The 12,617-nt window shown below is 42.3% G+C and overlaps 1 protein-coding gene across 7 annotated transcripts in view; it reads right to left on the bottom strand.

Moving 5' to 3' along the window:
• The window catches only part of STXBP4 (syntaxin binding protein 4), a 211,224-nt gene that overhangs the window by 126,073 nt on the left and 72,534 nt on the right, over window positions 1–12,617 (bottom strand). For all 7 annotated transcript variants that reach the window (XM_061615297.1, XM_061615301.1, XM_061615300.1 and 4 more), the window contains exon 12: window positions 6,644–6,709. In XM_061615297.1, the coding sequence (XP_061471281.1) occupies window positions 6,644–6,709 (66 nt within the window). The remainder of the gene's footprint in view (window positions 1–6,643; window positions 6,710–12,617) is intronic.

Raw genomic sequence — 12,617 nt, 5'->3', positions numbered from 1 at the left:
ACATTTCAAATGAGTTGATTTTTCTCTTATTCACCTTTTTCACTGTCCAACTTTCACATCCATACACAGAGATCGGGAATACCATGGTCTGAATGATCCTGACTTTGGTGTTCAGTGATACGTCATTGCATTTGAGGACCTTTTCTAGTTCTCTCACAGCTGCCATACCCAGTCCTAGCCTTCTTCTGATTTCTTGACTATTGTCTCCATTTTGGTTAATGACTGTGCCAAGGTATTGATAATCCTTGACAAGTTCAGTGTCCCCATTGTCAACTGTAAAGTTACATAAATTTTCTGTTGTCATTACTTTAGACTTTTTGACGGTTCAGCTGTAGTCCTGCTTTTGTGCTTTCCTCTTGAACTTTCATCAGCATTCGTTTCAAATCATTACTGGTTTCTGCTAAGAGTATGGTATCGTCTGCATATCTTAAATTATTGATGTTTCTCCCACCAATTTTCACATCTCCTTCATCTTGGTTCAATCTTGCTTTCCGTATGATATGTTCTGCGTACAGATTAAACAGATAGGGTGATAAAATACACCCCTGTCTCACACCCTTTCTGATGGGGAACCAATCGGTTTCTCCATATTCTATTCTGCCTCTTGTCCAGAGTATAGGCTGAGCATCAGGACAATCAGATGCTGTGGCACCCCCATTTCTTTTAAAGCATTCCCTAGTTTTTCATGATCTACACAGTCAAAGGCTTTGCTGCAGTCCATAAAGCACAGGGTGATTTTCTTCTGAAATTCCTTGGTCTGTTCCATTATCCAGCGTATGTTTGCGATATGGTCTCTGGTGCCTCTTCCCTTTCTAAATCCAGCTTGGATGTCTGGCATTTCTCACTCCATATATGTTAAGAGCCTTTGTTGTAGAATCTTGAGCATTACTTTACTTGCATGGGATATTAAGGCAATAGTTCGATAATTACTGCATTCTCTGGGATCCCCTTTCTTTGAAAGTGGAATATATATTGAATGCTTCCAGTCTGTGGGCCATTGCTTAGTTTTCCATGTTTCTTGACAATTTTTTGTCAAAATTTGGACAGATTCAGTCTCAGTAGCTTGTAGGAACTCTATTGGTATGCCATCTATTCCTGGTGATTTGTTTCTTCCAAGAATTTTAAGAGCAGCTTTCACCTCACATTCTAAAATTTCTGGTTCTTCATCATATGGTTCCTCCGTGAATAAATCTGTCATCCTTGCATCTCTTTTACAGTTCTTCAGTGTATTGCTTCCATCTTCCTTTTATTTCATCTCTGTCAGTCAGTGTGTTCCCCTGTTGATCATTCAACACCCCTACTTGTAGTTTAAATTTCCCTTTCATTTCTCTAATCTTTTGGAAAGGGGCTCTTGTTCTTCCCATTTTGTTGTCCTTTTCTATTTCTATACAATAACTATTGTAATAGTTTTCTTTGTCCCTACGTACTAGTCGTTGTATAGTTGCATTTAGAGTTCTGACCATGTTTCCATCTCCTTTTGCTTTCCTTCTCTCTTTAACCATTTTAAGAGTTTCTTCAGTCATCCATTGAGGTCCTTCTCTCTTTTTAACTAGAGGTATTGTCTGTTTGCATTCTTCCCTGATAATGTCCCTGACTTCAGTCCATAGTTCTTCTGGTTCTCTGTCAACTAAGTTTAAAGCCTCAAACATGTTCCTTATTTGATCTTTATATTCTTCTGGGATGTTATTTAAATTATATTTTGGCATTATGAGTGCTTTGTTGTTGTTCTTTAGCTTTACTCTGATTTTCGATACGATCAGTTCATGATCTGTACCGCAGTCTGCTCCTGGTCTTGTTTTTGCAGAAAGTATAGAACTTCTCCATCTTCTGTTTCCAATTATATAATCAATTTGATTCCTATATTGACCATCTGGTGATGTCCACGTGTACAGTCGTCTTTTCGGTTGCTCAAAAAATGTGTTGGCAAGAAACAAATCATTGGCTTTATAGAATTCAGTAAGTCTTTCTCCTGCTTCATTTCTGTCTCCTAAGTCCCATTTCCCCACAATTCCTAGTTCTTCTCCGTTCCCTGCTTCTGCATTCCAGTCCCCCATGATTATCATCATATCTTGTTTTGGTGTGTGATCAATTTCTTCCTGTACTTCTGCGTAAAATCTCTCAAATTCTTCTTCTTCTGCATTTGCCGTTGGAGCGTAGACTTTGATGATGGTTATGTTAATAGGTTTCCCGTTTAATCTCATTGATATCACTCGCTCTGACCTTGCATTGTACCTCTTAATTGTTTTTGCTACATCACTTCTCACTATTAAAGCAACCCCGTTTCTTCTTGATTTCTCATTTCCTGCATAAAATATTTTGTAGTTGCCTGATTGAAAATGTCCCATTCCAGTCCATTTTAATTCACTCACGCCAAGTATTGTAATGTTGATATGCTCCATTTCTTGCTTGACAATTTCTAACTTTCCCTGGTTCATGCTTCTCACATTCCATGTTCCTATTGTGTGCATCGTACAGCTCTGGACTCTCCTTTTGCATCTGTGCGCATCAGCCTCTGGGCTTCCTTTCAGCTTTGACCCAGCTGCGTCATTAGTCACAGCACTACTTGTACTTGTCCTTTGTTCTTCCCCAGTAGCTCGGTGAGTGCCTTCTGACCCGGGGGTCTCATCTTCTAGCACTATCTCGTGTTGCATTTTGGATACTCTGCTCATAGGGTTTTTGTGGTAAGAGGTATTCAGAGGTGGTTTACCATTGCCTTGCTCTGAGTTTGGATGCATTTTATTCTAGTGTCTCAGCTCTGACCATTCCGCCTTGGGTGATCCTGCTAGGAGTCTAGCCTCTTGGTCGAGACTCCTGACGGCATTGCTCTCAGCTTCTTCAACACTCTCAAACCTCCTCACCATGTTAAGGTGTGCATCCTAAAGGGGGGATAATACAGTAGTCCTTTTCTAAAAGCACTGTGCAAGGGAATAGTAGCATACTAATAACCATGTTCCCTTGTTGCTGCCACCCTCAATGAGCTGGAAGGCAGGCTTCTGTAACTGGGAGCCTCCACAAGTACAGATGGATACTGGAGATGGCAAGGATGGAGCTTACCATGTGCACCTCTGCTCTCATACTAGTTCTACATGCAAGTATAATGCCTGAAGAAGAGTAATTATAATACCTAGAGCCAGGAAGTACAAACCATATAGGTCGGTGGATTCTGTAGTTACATCCAAACCAGCTTTGTCCCCCTGGGACCATGCTGTTCCCAACATTACGATGTGATCTCAATTGTGCACATACAGAGAGCATGCCCCCAAAGTATGTACCAACTGGGTCTTAGTCATGTGCAAATCACTCTAACGTAATCTTGCCCTGCTGAGAATTTACCATTGGCAAAAGGTAATTTGAAGACCCTCTAACAAGCATCTAATCCAAGTGTAGCAAAAGTGGCATCCCCCAGATGTTGTTGGACTCCAACCTGTGCCAGTGTGGTCAGTGTTCAGGGATGACGGGAACTGTAGTCCAGCAATATCTGGAGAACCATGTTGGCTACCTGTGATCTAATCAGTGTTGAAAGTGGCTGGCAACTGCACCACGTACAGCATTGCATCACTGAAAGGTATACTAGTGTAAAGTGTGCCAAAGGCTCACCCTACAAAAACAGGCATGGGCAGAAATGCCATGGATTAGACAGCACAGCTGCTGGCGTATCTAGTCATGCCTTTGTTATACCCTTTGGCTTCACCCTTTTTCCGTGACCACTTGCTTGGTTAAGAAGGGAAAGGTTGAGAGTTTTAGAAATGTTCCTGTTTACTTCTGGCGCGATTGAATAACTCTGCAGACATTCTCTGCAAGTCTCTATAACTTTGATAAAAACAAACCTGCTAGTGATATTTATCGAAAAATAGGAGCAATTGCAACATGTGAATTCACAACTTAGGTTTTTTCAAGAATTGTTTCAGGGAAAATCCTGAGGGCACTTTTTTGAAGATCTGATAAACCAGAGCAATACTGGTGTAGGATGGTAGCATGGATACCCCACCATAATAGGAAGTAAATGACATGGCAGTGTGGAGTTGAGAAAACATGGGTGGAGGACAGGATTTCCAGATTCAACAAAGGAACAGAGCTTAGGCCTCTAATAGCAGCATGAATGGGAGAATCTCAGCAAGAACTGCTTCTCCCAGCCATAGTGCCACAGTGACAGTAGCTGCCCCTGTCCATATTATCCTTATTGTCCTTATGATACAGAGCCCTGATACATACTGCCTTAGTCTTCACCTGGTGAATTGAGCCCCAACCTAAAACAGGTTTCAGCAGTGGCATCACCATCAATATATACATATATATATTACTTTTGAGTAGACATGTATAGATTTGCACTCTAAGAGAAAGGGTGTTCCATATGTAAAGGAGGAGGGGCCTCCTGTACCTTTAAGAGGAAATTTCAGCAAATGCAGTTTCCCCCCCATCTTTGGGTTACAAGCAGCATTCCCCAAATGCCCTCTTTTATGCTGCTGTTTAAAAGCACAGGAGACCTGCCCTCCCTTTCATTAGGTCACCCTAAACAAAAGCAAGTGGGAATGATTAAAAATAAATAAATAAATAAAGTGGGTCCCATGGGCAGATTATAGTTAAAGGTGGGTCCAAAGTCTGAAACAGCTGAGGACTACTGACAAAGTGAAGCTGGCAAGCCTTTCTCCTGTCAGTGAACTGGTCCTAAATGGGAAACTGCAGCAGCCACAGCTCACTGCAGGGGGTAGCAGCTAAGAAAACACTGTGAAGCATGCATAAAGTACACTAGGTTTGTCCTCAACTACATAGTAGCATGCATTTGAACCTTGTGCCCCAAACATTTAATATCAAAGTCAAACTATTTTGCATTTTGCACCATAAGTCCAGCAGGAACTGAACTGTAGACTGAATGGGCCGAACGCACTAAAAGAAAAAAACTGTGGATAAATTAAGTCGGATTATTAAACATGATCAAGGTTATGAAGCTCACTGAGTGACCTTGGGCCAGTCACTGCCTCTCAGCCTCATGAAAACCCTATTCATAGGGTTGCCATAAGTCGGAATCGACTTGAAGGCAGTACATTTACGTTTTTTATTAAACATGTGTGTGGGAAATCTTTGGTGTATTCTTGTTAGATCATCAAATGCTAATATACTGAAATGATCAGTTATTTTTCCCCTTGGTTTGCAAAGGTCTATTCAGCAATCTGATCCAAATGCTCCTGGGAAAATCCTGGTCTTTGTTTCTGGAGACTGAATGCTATCACAGGGACAGTGAACTTCAAAACTGCACACAGACTATTCTGCCAGAGAAATAAATACTAAAGTTCCCCATGAAAGACATGGGTACTGCAAGCATTAGAAACCATAACTTCCTGGTTTTGCCATTCATTTTTGTTTTATGATCCTTTTACCACCTCCAGTAACAGCAACACTAACCAGCAGGTCTAGCAACTGGACCTAGCAATTTTTTTAATCTCTCAGTTTGAAGAGGAAATTTGCACTGATAAACCAATGTTTTTTAAAAACCAAAACACACATTAAAATTTCCCTCCTCTCCAGGGCTGTGGAGTCGGTATGCCAGACCTTCGACTCCAACTCCTTTATTTTTCTACTGTCCGACTCTGACTCCTACATAAATGGCAAATATATATTAACTAGTAATAACACATTTACTGTAGTAAAATGGTAGCACAAGGCATTTCATCACCACCACGTGAATCCACAGCTTGGAAAAGTTACTTTTTTGAACTACAACTCCCACGAGCCCAATCCCTGGGGCTGATAGGAGTTGTAGTTTAAAAAAGTAACGTTTCCAAGCTCTGGATTCACGTGGTGGTGATGAAATGCCTTGTGCTACCATTTTACTACAGTAAATGTGTTATTACTAGTTAATATACACTTGCCATTTATGAAGGAGTTGGAATCGGTACATTTCTACCGACTCCGACTCCACCCAAAATTGCTCCCAGCTCCGACTCCGACTCCACAGCCCTGATCCTCTCTACCACCAACTCCCCTTCATTACCAGTAACAATTAAATGGATATTCTATGAAAGATATGATTTGAAATGGAGTCCTCTCTTTGGATATCCTGACTAAATGGAAGATTTTGATTCCTTTTAGATGAAGTAAAATATCCCCCCCTCCCAATTGCTGGTGGCAATCTCTAAGCTACCTCGATCGTTTGACTAAATCTTTGATTTATTTATTACACCATTTTGTAATTAAAGCAATCAAAAATTCAAAAACAACTTTTCTGCATAGATCAGCAATAACATCAACCAGCAGTCCTACTCCAATCTAACTGCATCTAAATTCTAAAGGCTTGCACCTGAATATTACTATATTAGTATTATTATTCAAATGCATATTCACTAATGGGCAAAAAACCTTGCTGTTTAAGAATGTACCTATAGCCCAGGGAAATTGGGCAGCTCCAGTGAATGCACCAGGGGAGCAGGAGACCTGACCTCCTCTCTGAGATATTGGACCCCCCTACAAATTTTCAAAATGCAAACACCATTTGGGTTGGTCTTTCACAGTCCAATCCACTTCCTGTGTAGCTTGGAAGAATTGGTAACATGTGCCTCAAAAGGGAAACATCTCAAAAAAGTGCAGCAACGGATGTTCATTAGGGGGAAAGAACCAACAACCCTGACTTAACAGACATTCCACATACTTGTTTAGCAGTTTCCAGGTCTTCAGCCAGTTGTTTTCTCATATGTTCTGACACTGCCAATTCTTCCTGTTAGTACAAAAGAGAGAAAAATTAGTTAAAAATCTGAAGGCTCTTGTTTTGCCCTTTGATTCAAGGAAATCCGATTGTCGTCATCGCTTGTTGCTACAGCAGACCCCAGAAGCAGCTGACAGCAAACGATTTGAGTATAAGGAGCATCGCATCATAGAGTTCATTCTGGAGTGCAAGTTGTTTTATACAAGAATACCCTCTCATTGGTTTTGCCTCTGTAAACTGGAGACACCTTTGCTTGAGTCCCTGGAGAGCTGCTTCCAGTCAGAATAGCCAATACCAGGCTAGATGGACTAATAATCTGACTCCGTATATGACATCATCATAATTTCACATCACATTTGTATAGTGCTTTCAAGTGCTCAAAGCACTTCACATGCATTATCTAATGCAATCCTTACAATACCTCTGAAAGCTAAGTCAGGATTATTACCCCACCCCACCCCCATTGCACACTGGGGGGGGGAGAGGCAGTGAGGGGGCAGCTTAGCGGTGGTTCATGGCACAGGTAATATTCAAACCAGGAACCTTCCAATTCTTGGCTCAGTCTCTTAGCCACTAAGCTACACCAGCTCTCAATGGTGAATGATGCAATACTGCCATTATGTATTCCAGGAAGCAGGATATCACATTATAATAAAGAATAATTTGCACCAGTGCAAGATCTGGCTCATTACATGGAAACTTTGACTTGTGATGGGGTCAGGGAGAGACAGGGTAGCTGTGGCCCTCTGGATGTTGTCGGAGTCCAAACCAAATCAGCCCCAGCCAGCATGGCCAATGGTTAGGAATGATGAGAGAATGAAGCCCCCTATTGATTAACCCACAATGGAAGGTTTGTTTCAAAGCCTAAATCAGTGGTGCCTTCTATACGTTATGTACTCCCAACTTCCAGCCAAGATGGCCTATGGTCAGGGATCATGGGAGCTGCAGTCCAGCTTTACCTGCAGGGCCACATTTTCCTCATCCCTGGGACAGGGAGTGGGAACAGGCACATTAAAGCTGAGATAACAAAAAGACGAAATGGTTTTTTAAGATAACAGCAGGATCTAATATTTGACCACACAGGCTGACATTTTAAATCCTGAAGAGATAAATCAATGTGTCAGTTAACGGCAGCATGCTATTACCATCTGACAGCTTCTCTAGAGACCAAATGAAATGTAGTTGTAGCTTCATTCACCCCTTTCCTCCCCCAAATGTTTCAATGGACACGCAACGATACTACAAACAGCATGTTATGGCATCTTCAACAAGGGGAGTGACCCACTACCCTAATTCTACAGACAGACATCAGAAGCAAATGATTATACATGTATATATTTTTGCACAGAGAGAGCTTGGCCCAGAAAGCTCATAGCACGCACACACACATACCCCACCACCGCCCTGATGGTGACTTCATTTTGAGGCTTGCCTGCAAAAACTACCATTATTAAAAACCAACTCCTGGTGCTACAATAGGGAACATGACTCATTGCCAGCAACTCTTCTTCATGGACCTGTGTATGGGTTAGTGTGCTGCAGAGTCAAACCAGAGCCGCCTCCTGTAGCCCAAGTGTCTGCATGAAATTGTGCAGAGGCTGGGGCTTTATCGTGCTCTTCAACAATAACCACTGGCAGAAATCTGCCAAAACAAAAGTCTTTATTTGCAATGATACCTTTAGTAAACCTACTCTGAAGTAATTTATTAGGAAGCAACGATTAAAACACTACATCCACACACAACGCCATGATGGTTTCTTTTTCTGCTTACCTGCTACGTGTTCATCGAAAGCATTATGAAGAATAAAGGCTATAAAAGGCAGATACTCACTAGAGAAAGGCACCAAACCTCTTATTTATTTAATTTCTTTTTCATTCTTACATTACTATCCTACCTTTCTTCCAACATGGAATCCAAGGTGGCATACATGTGTGGTTCCCAAGAAGTCTCTCATCCAAACACTCACCAGACCCAGATCTGTTTAGCTTCAAGCAAGATAGTGGTCTCATGTGCCTTCAGACCATACCCTTGGTTAAGAGGACAATGGAAAGGTGCCGGAGCTCAAGGTGGCATACAGGGTTGTCCCCCTCCCCATTTCAGCCTCACAACACCCTATGAGGTAGGTTAGGCTGAGCGACTGTGAGTGGCCCACAAAGTCACCCAGTGGGTTTCATGAGTGAGTGGCCATTTGAGCCCTGGTCTCCCAGGTCCTAAATCCAACACTTTAATCACTACGTCATACTGTCTCTCTGTATGCTTGAGGGAGTGAATCCCAATATGAACTTCCATAAAGCAGGTCAGTGTAGGTTTTGCCTCCTGTTCATCTCTTAGAATGAGAAAGACTGCTGGGACTCAGTCCTGAACGTTAACTCTCTAATCTAGCAGCTCTAGCTTCTATCTCAGATGCTTGGGATGGTGGTAGTTGTGATTGTATAGCTGTAAGGCAACAGCACTCTACACATGTCCAAGAAGTCTCTCCTCTGTGGATCACATTTCCCATGGCTGTTTCTTAGCATTCAATACAGATTTAAATTAAACCACAGTTTTCCCAGGTGACTAATCCAGGGCTGACACCACCAACTTTCCTCATACAAATTAATATCTCTGTGTTGTACATTTAATAATACTGTGTCCATTGAAACTTATGTGCATGTGCAGAAGCAGGACTTCTTTGGCTGACTGACTCCATGACATTCAGTCCCAGGACATGCAGCTACTTTGTGAGCACAGCCAGCGTTGCAGCTTCTTAGATTATCAGCCCAGACCTCTAATCAATAGCAATTCTTTACTTCACAGCTCTGCCTGAAGTAATCAAGTCAAGTGGTGACATAAATTGGTTAGAAGAGCATGACCCTGTTTTTTCAAGAGGAAAAAAACAAAACCCAAGGCACTAGATCAGTTTGTTCCATTCAGCCACACAATGTTCTATGAGGAGCGGCTGCTGTTCGCTGCTCCTGCTTTCCCCTTCCATTTGCAAACATGCCCTACAGATGCTAATGCATTTTCTCTTTTTTGTTTATGGATGTGGCTGTCACATGAACAGACAGGGGACATGGGTAGCTTATAGCACTAAATGTAAAGAGGTGCTAGTTCTGTTAAAAAAAAAAGAAATAATGAAGTGCGGTTGTTTTCCTTTAGTGGCATTTCCCCTCCTAATGGCATCTTAAAGCAGGAAATTGACAGCTTGACAACATCACGAAACACATTTTTAATCATGGAGGCATGAAAAAAGTACTGTTCTCTAGCATGAATGAAGTATCCTGACTTCAGTGACAACTGAAACCTCATGGAAAAGGCCATGGCAGCATAATGAAAATAACACATATTAGAAAGGGAAATATTAATTTCCCTATGGTCTCATTAGCAGGTATAAAGTGCTAAAATGTTTACATCGATAAAATATTGGTTACAAAATCTCCCCTTCTACACACCTGACCTGCTGGAGACATGGCTGCCACTCGTCTTTCATCCAGAAAAAGGCCATTGCAGGAATATGCCCAGAAGTGCAGCTTTTATCCACTACAGTGTTGTTCTCTCTCTCTTGGTTATAGCAGTAATCTGTGTGAATCCATCTTCTCTAGCACTGTAGGGCCAAAACTGAGTGATTGTAGACTGTTTCAAATTTCAAGAGCCTGCCTTAGTCCTTTGCTACTCGTGCATTTCTTTGGAAATGAGCTCTCAACAATTGGTTGCAATCCTCTTCCACAGCACTATGCTCCCTTCCCACAACAGGCTCCTCTCAGAAAATGCCCAGAATTGGACATTTTCTGAAACTGAATTTTCTGAACTGAAAGTTTTTCCTGGAGCTCAGGAACCCTCATGGATCTGATGAGGTGGAGTATCTTTGTGCCATCTAAAAAAATCTTTAGGCACTGATACCAGTATTAAGCAGCTCCAGCGGATATACAGCGTTGCTGAAACTGAACACTTGTAGGTGCTTAGGGCAAGAACTTCTTTCTCACTGTCTGCAGTGCCAACAGCATCACAGTCTATTGGCTATATTATCTCCCACTCCCTCTGCCAGACAACTTTGACAGGTGGGCACAACCATCCAACTGTAAGACATCGAAAGAATAAATGTAGTCTATAATTCAGGGATGAAGAACCTGTGGCCCTTCAGATGTTGCTGGATTACAACTCCCATCTTTGCTGACCATTGATCATTCTGGCTGGGGCTGATGAGAATTGGTGTCCAAAAACCTTGGGGGGGGGACACAGGTTCCCCATTCCTCCTACAATTGATCATTGTCGTTAAAATTGAGAACACTAGATTTAAAAACAACAACATCAAAAACAGAAGAAACAAAATGCTAGGAGGGAATAAAAAGGAACAAACACCCACAATACAGTTGATTGGAGGATTGTTGTGAAACTACATGCTAGAAGGAACGCAGGACTGTGCTGAGCTATCTCTTCCCCACTGCAATGGACAGTACAGCTGATCCCGTCCTGATCTTTCTGCATCCACAAAGCTGTGGCTAATGCACAAGGTCATGGCATCAAGACACAGGGCAGCTTATACTAGATATTACAGAAGGAAATGGCAGAAAAGGTTGTCATGGGGTACACATTTTTTGGCTGTGGTCCCCACATTCTTTGTAACATATAATTCTGACATACGAGTTGAAATCACCCAAGCAAAGTGAGGAATTTGACTCTTCTCAAAAAGGAATGAGGCAACTTGACCAGACCAGTTTGTCACACATACCCCACACACAAAAGTTCAAACATGATTCTCTCTCTCTTATACTCTTTCTCTCTCACACACACACATGTGATTCCCTGATCTATCACATGATCCATGATGGGTCTTGAGAATTACACTGGGTCAGTGCAGTGTCTTCAGAAATAACTGAAGTTATGAAACTGGGAGTGTGCTTCAGGGTTGTGTGCACCTTCCACCAAGACCTCCCTGGATTCTCTTGTCCCTCCTTAACCACAGGCAAGGAATGAATTGGCACAGATGTTAAAACTACAGCTGAGGCCAACTAGGTTCCTTTCTCAGTCAGGACTCTTCAACAGGATACCTGAAGCTGCTTAAGTATCCTGGTTCAGTGAGGACCCTACTAAGCCTTATGCCCCTTCCAATGTTCCTGTTACAGTATGGAAGCTGCAGCAGCATCTGTCTCCCTGAGCCTCCCGACTAAAGTCATAAACTCCAGGTCATGTAAGATGATCTCATGTTGCAACTCCTTCATACACCAAATGATGCCCCACCTCCAGTAAAAGGGCAAAGCTGGCATAACAAAGGAGCCATGGCGTGGGCTTACCCCATTTGACATGGATCTTCTAATATTACCGGAACACAGGGAGGAGACATATTTGTGCAGGTCCTGTACTGTTAAGGAAACATCAGAAGAGGCCATAAGGCTTTCCATAGAGTGGGGAACCTATGGCCTTTCAGATGATGCTGGACTCCAACTTCCATCATCAAGGAAGAATTCAAGGAGGGCTGGATCAAAACCAGGCTCCCACAGGGCAGGGCTTGGACACCAAGAAAGAAGGTGGTGTAGGGTGAGAGCTTCCCAGCCCGATACAGCATTAATGCCCTTAAGCACAGCAAGAAACAGTTCGTTTATTTATTAAACCAACTCCCCTTATGGGGCATGCTCTGGGGACGGCAGAGGAACAAAAACCTGGACCTCACAGGATATTTCAAACCAACGGGAAAGATATTGATCTCGAGACTGGCTCAAGACAGACTATATATTCTCTCCAAAATGGCGGCGAGCGTGAGTAAAACCTCTATTGGTGCGCAAACAGAGGCAGAGGTGGGCACCCCTGAAACAACTGTGGGGACAATCAAGGAAGAAATTTCAAAGCACTTCTCTTAAACAAGATTTGATGGCTAGCTGGTTGTCAATACTAGAGGAAAAACTGGGAAGTGTGACTAAAAGAATAGACACAGTGGAAAGAACT

Source organism: Rhineura floridana, chromosome 3 (assembly GCF_030035675.1).
Source record: "Rhineura floridana isolate rRhiFlo1 chromosome 3, rRhiFlo1.hap2, whole genome shotgun sequence".
Taxonomy (NCBI): Eukaryota; Metazoa; Chordata; class Lepidosauria; order Squamata; family Rhineuridae; genus Rhineura; species Rhineura floridana.
The sequence above is the reverse complement of the archived record's forward strand: the minus strand, read 5'-3'. Positions and strand labels throughout refer to the sequence as shown.